The sequence below is a fragment of the Nicotiana attenuata genome, unplaced genomic scaffold, assembly GCF_001879085.1.
Source record: "Nicotiana attenuata strain UT unplaced genomic scaffold, NIATTr2, whole genome shotgun sequence".
In the NCBI taxonomy this organism is placed as follows: domain Eukaryota; kingdom Viridiplantae; phylum Streptophyta; class Magnoliopsida; order Solanales; family Solanaceae; genus Nicotiana; species Nicotiana attenuata.
Genome location: NW_017672755.1, coordinates 144,812 through 152,183, shown reverse-complemented (window position 1 = coordinate 152,183; position 7,372 = coordinate 144,812). Strand labels below are relative to the sequence as shown.

Here is a 7,372-nt window from a genome sequence, read left to right as displayed (position 1 = left end):
TCCAGCATATTATGCTGGACCGTTATATTATACTGGAACTCAAGTATATTATACTAGAAGTTCAGTATATTATACTGGAATATACTGGAACTCCAATATAATATACTCGAGTTCCAGTATACTTATGCTGGAACTCATACTTATGCTGGAACTATAGTTCTAGTATATTATACTGGCATTCCAGTATATTATACTGAAGTATTTTCCGGATTTTGGATAGTGTTTTCGTTCAGATTTATCTTTATATGAAAAGTGGCTAAATTTCGATTACTTTTTAAATTGTGGCTATTTTTGCATGACCACTTGTAAATTTGGCTATTTTTGAATTTCTCCTAAAAGCCCACAATTTCTTAGATGGGCCAAATTGAAAACCAAAAAATTTATGGGCCCAGTCCAACAAAATTGAAACACCCTACAATTTTTTTCCATCTTATATGGAAATTAAGAAGAACCTTCTTTAATCCTTTTGTCGGGGAATGAAATTTCAGAAGTCCGGGTCTTTCCCCCTTTCCCTGAATTCTCACTCTCTTTCCCGCGACTCCCCAACTCTCTCTTCTGTGTCTATCTGTCAAATCATTCTCAACTGGGGTTTTCTCTCTCTCCATATTCATAATTCGGTTTTACTCCTTTTCATCCCAGGCGCGTGGCTCATACCGGTAAGCATATTTCTGTATGTGTAGATACTTGTGTGTGTACTGTTTCTCGATTTGTATTGTGATTCAGGGTTTTGGGTCACATGGGCTTTAGAAGTTTGAAGTATTTGGATTGTGTTCGCTGGCTTTTTTTTCCCTCTCAATAATAGAGTATGAACTCCGATTCTCTTAATTGAAGTCTTAGGGTTTAGGATATTTGTTGATCTGTTTTTTGGTGTTCGAATTCTAGATTTGTCTCAGTTCCTGATACTTTGACTAAGTAAGGGTCTCTATTAATTGCTTCCCTTTGTTCGTTTTTTGGTAAAATTTGAGCTGCTTGTGTTACTCTCACTGTCTGATACCTTATATTTTGCTCTGTCACATTTATGAAATATGCTCAGAAGTCGGGAATCTAGAAATAGACTTACCTCCAAACTTTAAGATACCATTTGAGTTAAGAAATCCATATGCGACATCTATTGTTATGTGTTTTGTTTATTTATATTTTACTTAATCGTTTTCCGTAGATTAGTTGAAATTGACTATTCTTTATTGCAGACTTTGATATCTTCATATAAGCTTCTGGTCTTTCTGTGGGTTTGATCTGCCACTAATCTCGCTCATAGCTGCTGCAAAAGCACATAAGTTCTAATTGAAGGTAAAGTTCCTTATCTAGAAGTAAAAATGTATTTTTCTATGCCTGTCTTGAGAAATGCAGCATGTCCTTTTTACCATTTAGTACTCTTGTTTTGCTTTGTGACAGTATATGTTATTTTGTCAATATCCACTTTGATTTCTGTTTATATGATGCACACTTTTTTTTTTTTTGGCGATATTGATGTTACTTTCCCTTTTTCTTGTTATAGAGTTGAGATGAAGAAGACAAGTTAGGAACTTATACTTATCACTTGGCCAGTTAATTTACTAAGTTCAATCTGTGATGGACTGCAACAAGGACGAGGCCCTAAAGGCCAAAGAACTTGCGGAGAAGAAATTGCTGAATAATGACTTTGAAGGGGCTAAAAAGGTTGCGGTGAAAGCCGAACGACTTTACCCTCAACTGGAGAACATTTCCCAGTTACTTGCTGTCTGTAATGTTCACTGTTCATCTCAAAACAAAGTAGTGGGATCAGAAAAGGACTGGTATGGGATTCTTCAAATTGATAAGTTTTCTGATGAAGTGACCATCAAGAAACAATATCGGAGACTTGCACTCGTGCTTCATCCTGACAAGAATAAGTTGCCTGGTGCAGAGGCAGCTTTCAAGCTAATTGTGGAAGCAAATATGGTTCTCTCTGACCCAGTTAAAAAGTCTTCATACGATAATAAGTGTAAAGTTCTATCCAAATCTTTCGTAGCAAAGCAACCACCTCATCAGGTTAATCGATATCCATTTGTCAGGCAAAACAATGTTCACAATGGTTTCAATGCTCCGTTCAATAATCTAAATCACCGTCAATCTACACAACCAGCTTCATCTGCAGTGCAGGAAACGTTCTGGACAGAGTGCCCCTCTTGCAAAGTTAGATACCAGTATTATAGTAATTATGTGAACAGTGCTCTGCGTTGTCAGAAATGCTCGAAGCCTTTTATAGCATTTGATATAGGTTCTCAAGGTGTCCCTCCTGGACCCAAATGGAGTCAGCCTGCATTTCAGGATGTGCCCCTTAAATCTAATCTCAACCAGTCTTTTGTGCAGAAAGAACTTCCTAACCAAGGAACCTCGAAAATGACTGCAGGAAGTGCTGGGTTTCCACCTACACGAACTGGACCCCAACAGGGTCCAGAGATATGCAGAGGAAAGACTGCTCCAGTGTTTGAGGATATGAGAACCAAACGGAAGGATGGAAAGCGAACAGGTGGTATGAGAGAAGGAGCTGCAATGCCAAAGGTGGATCGCAAAAGCAGGAAAAGGGGTCGGAAGCAGACAGTTGAATCGAGTGAAAGCTCTGATACTTCAACCAGTGTCGAGACAGAAGATGTGGAGATTGAAAATGGAAACAATCCACCTGCTGAACAAGGAACTGGACTTGATGCCTATGGCGCTAGGAGATCATCTCGGCATCGGCAGAATGTTTCATACAATGAAGGTGTAAGTGATGATGAGAATGATTTGGCAAGCCATCTGAAGAAGGCGCGGTCTAACCAGTCAGCTGGAGATAGTAAACCTCAGCAGAAAGAAGATGTTGGCGGTGATAATCAAAGACATGCATGTGCAACTAGGCCGTGCAGTAATTCTGTGGAAAGATTAAATCAAAATGGATTGGGCTGTCCTGAAAGGGATGTGCAAACCAACAATTTTAAAGTTGGGACTGTTAATGGACAGGCTTCCAGACCGCCATCAGGGGGTGCCAAAAATATTGAACTTCTCGTTGATTCTGATTCCGAACCAGATACCATTTCTGATAGTAATCCTGCACAGGTGTATGATTATCCTGATCCTGAATTCAGTGATTTTGACAAGCACAAAGCAGAAAATTGCTTTGCAATTGACCAAATCTGGGCTTGCTATGATACGGAGGATGGTATGCCAAGATTCTATGCCCACATTAGGAAGGTATCCAGTCCTGAATTTAATGTGATTTTCAGTTGGCTCGAGGCTCATCCAGAAGATCAAGGAGGCAGAGCTTGGGTCAGGGCAGAGTTGCCTGTTGGCTGTGGGAAATTTAAACGTGGGTGTACTGATTCCACTTCTGATCGACTTACATTTTCTCATCAAGTTCAGTGCGAAATGGGCAAGAGAGGTTTGTACGCTGTATATCCTAGGAAAGGGGAAACGTGGGCCCTTTTCAAGGATTGGGATATTTGTTGGAGCTCGGACCCAAAGAACCATAGGAAGTACAAGTATGAAATTGTGGAGATTCTTTCTGATTATGTTGGGGATGTTGGTGTCCAAGTTGGTTACTTAGATAAAGTGACTGGCTTTGTTAGCCTTTTCCAGCGAACAAGGATTACTGTATCTGGTACATTCTTTGTAAAGCCAAATGAACTTTACAAGTTCTCTCATCGAGTTCCCTCTTTCAAAATGACTGGAACTGAGCGAGAGGGTGTACCAGCGGGATCGTTTGAACTTGATCCTGCTTCCCTACCCCTTGATCCAGACGATATTTGGTACCCTGGCAAAGTTAAGGAAGAAAGCAGGACTTCAAATTCTCAACCTGTAGAAGTTTTGTTTGCTTTCCCCCCTGGAACTAGAGACAAATCCAGGACATCTGAGAATGCGACGATATCTCTGAAGTCCGGGGACTTGAAAGGCATCAATGCTACTGATGGTGAGTCTGCTAAGGTTCGAAAATCTCCTAGAGGAGTGAACATCTCGGAGAAAACGCAAAATAAGATGAGCTCTCTTTCTGCCAATGACAATCCTTCCACTGATTTTGACGATAATTGTATTAAAAAGAACTGTCATTCAAGTCCCAGCATACCAAGTCATTTGTCACGTCAAGCTGATGAAGAGTCGCATTCACGCACAAAGAGCTTTGGTCTCGGCAACTCCTCTGGAAGCTCCAAAAATCCAATAACTTTATCAGATGAAAAAGGTTCTGAAGAAGTTTTTTGTGATTTTAGGATGGACAGATCTATGGGGAAGTTTCAGGTAGATCAGGTATGGGCTCTTTATGGTCAAAATAGTACATTGCCAAAGACTTATGCTCAGATTAAGAAGATTGTTCCTTCCCCATTCAAATTGCATGTAGTCCTTCTTGAATCTAGTGCAGGGCGTAAAACTGCTCCTCTGACTGTTTGCGGAACATTCAAAGTGCAGAACGAAAAATGCCAAGTCTTTGATCCCAGTAGCTTCTCGCACGTGGTGAAAACAGTCTCTAATAATAGAAATAGGTTTGAAATCTACCCAAGAGAAGGAGAGATTTGGGCACTGTACAAGAACTGGAAAAAATCAGGTTTGGATCCAGACAAGTTTGAGTATGAGATAGTGGAGGTCATCGAGAATTCAAAAGACCGGATAAAAGTTTCATCCATGGCGCGTGTGAATGGTTTCAAGTCAGTCTTCAGGTCTCTAAGAAAACCAAGATTGAATCCTGCTATTCTAGAAATAAAAAAAGATGAGTTCGGGAGATTCTCTCATCAGATCCCTGCATTTCAGCTGACTGGGGAAAAAGGAGGGGCTTTAATAGGCTGCTGGGAGCTTGATCCTGCTTCAGTACCGTGTCCCTTATAAAGTGATGCCCCAATTATAGTGTGATGAGACTCAAATGTGAATTGGTTCTCCTGGATTTAGAGAGTCTTGGCAGTGAAATCTTCCTCTCTGTTGCCCCATATCATCAGTTCATTCCTCGATGGTTGCATGAGCTGTAGACATGACAGATTCTTCAGTCTTTTGCTTTACTTCACTCGAATTCATTGTTAGTGTAAATCTATCATCAGTTCATTCCTCGATGGTTGCATGAGCTGTAGACATGACAGATCTTCAGTCTTTTGCTTTACTTCTCGAATTCATTGTTAGTGTAAATCTTAAGAACGTTCACTACATTTAATAGGATAGTTGGCATTTCACGTGCACCAACTTTTAATTGCTGTATGTTTGCAGCAGCAGCTATTAATACAAATTGGTCCTTTGCTGTATGTCTGGTGAATGAATTTTATCACCGGATGGTTGCTGAAACATGTTGCGACTTGCGAGGATATTAGATGCACAACGTTGTCCTCTCAATGGCATTGTGGTTTATGTAATCCATCCTCATCTGCGAGGGGAACGGGCAACTTGAAAGTTTCAAACCTTGTTTTCAATGAGCTATTCTTTTGATAACTCTTCGTGATCATTCACCTTTCAGTTTTGAATCGGATGACTTTGTGACTAAAGAGTTCAGCAATATAAAAAGAAAAAAATGCATGAAACTAAAAATTCCAACGTGAGCCTGTTAATCATAATGTATTTTTAACTGGAACTCGGATATAACTATTCCTTTAAATGATTGGAGCTAAAGTTAAAAAAGACTCAATTCCACTGTATCCCCATCTCTGCAAAATAAGTTTAGTATTGGTTTGACGATGTCGTACGTATATTTTTAGAAAAATGTCAATTTGTTGTTTCACCAAATTGGGCAATACAAGAGAAATGAGGACGGATCCGATGTTGCTACGGAAAGGATGGAGAACTTATCCAACACTTGAAAACGATATTGGAGTTGTAGTTTAATGTTGCAATGTTATTTCATATGAAGTACATATATTTAGAGAAATCATACAGTAACATCAACTAATTTGGAATCGAAACCTTTGTTGATTGTTTGCTTGAAATATTCTCCACCTCGTCCCATATAAATAACTTTCTCTACTCTTTCTAATTTGGTCCTGATCAAATTTGGATCAAGCACTCATTGATCAAAGGAAGGAGATGATGAAGAACAGAGAGAAAAATGAGCAGGAGAAATGAGCTGCTTTCTTATTGGATTAATTAAGCTACAAATGCATTGTATAGCTAATATATACAACTAACCGCTAACTGCTTCTTGAACTTAACAATTATGTACAATTGTCACTACTAACTAACCAACTGCTAACTTCCTAACTAACAACTCTCACACTTCAATACCCTCCCTCAAGCTGATGGTTGAAATATGTTCTTCAACCCCAGCTTGGATACAAGATAGTCATGCTGCAGCTTCCCTAAGCTTTTAGTCAGAAGGTTAACTTGCTGCTCTTTGGCAGGCACATTATGTGTTTTGATCATTCCTTGAAATATTTTCTCCCGGACAAAGTGACAATCAATGTCAATATGTTTTGTTCTTTCACGGAATATAGGATTGTGCTGCAATCTGAATGGCATCTTTGATGTCACAGTAAAGATCTATAGACCATTGAACAGTTACTCCTAGCTCCTTGTACAACCCAGTCAGCCAGGTTAGTCTGCAACAGTTGAAGGCTTGCTTCTAAACTCTGCTTCAGCTGAACTTCTAGCAACAATGTCTTGCTTCTTAGACTACCAGGATACTAGAGCATTGCCAAACTTCACTAGATAGCCAGTGACATACCTTCTAGTTTGTAGGCATCCTCCCTAGTCTGAGTCTCATAAAGCTCGTAGTTTGTCTGATTCTTCAACAGGCATTACCAGGCCAAGTCCATGTGCAACTTTAATATATCTTACTACTCTTAGAGCAGCTTCCATGTATGACTGCGTGGGCTTATGCATAAACTGAAAGCACTTGCATTACAAAGGCAATATCAACTCCGTTCATTGTCAAATACAATAGTCTGCCAACAAGCCTTTGATACGAACCTACATCAGTGAATAACTTGTCCTCAGTGTTCTCATTTTCATTGACAAATGAATCACACTCAACAGAAGTCAACTTCACATTAGTTTCCAGTGGTGTACCAGTAGGCTTAACACCTCCAAGTCCCATTTCTACAAGTAGTTCTAGGGCATACTTTCTTTGACTCATGACAGTCCCTTTGTCTGGCAAATTCTATGCAAGGGAACACTTAAGCTCTCCCAAGCCCTTCATTTTGAACTTCAGCTTCAAATCATTTCTTGTCTTCAATATTAACTCATTACAGCTTCCAGTCACTAGGTGATCATCTACATAGATCAACACTACAACCAACTTATTATGTATGTGCTTTGTGAACATGGAATAGTCAAAATAGCTTTGAGTAAAGCCTAGTTATAGTAGTGTATCAGTCAGCTTCTTATTCCACTGTCTTGGAGCCTGCTTAAGTCCATATAGAGACTTATGTAGGTTGCAGACTCTATGATTCCATCCCTGGCTAGCAAACCCCTG

General features: G+C 39.6%; 1 protein-coding gene across 1 annotated transcript; it reads left to right on the top strand.

The window, feature by feature from the left end:
• Positions 1 to 461: 461 nt before the first annotated feature.
• LOC109214386 lies at positions 462 to 5,213 on the top strand. Its single transcript, XM_019378297.1, has 3 exons — positions 462 to 656; positions 1,191 to 1,290; positions 1,499 to 5,213. Exon 3 carries the CDS (start codon positions 1,573 to 1,575, stop codon positions 4,807 to 4,809), a length of 3,237 nt encoding a protein of 1,078 aa, XP_019233842.1. The 5' UTR covers positions 462 to 656; positions 1,191 to 1,290; positions 1,499 to 1,572; the 3' UTR covers positions 4,810 to 5,213.
• Positions 5,214 to 7,372: the final 2,159 nt, after the last annotated feature.

Bases quoted from the DNA above. Each gene is read 5' to 3' on its own strand.
- LOC109214386 (XM_019378297.1), top strand. From the start codon at position 1,573: ATGGACTGCAACAAGGACGAGGCCCTAAAGGCCAAAGAACTTGCGGAG.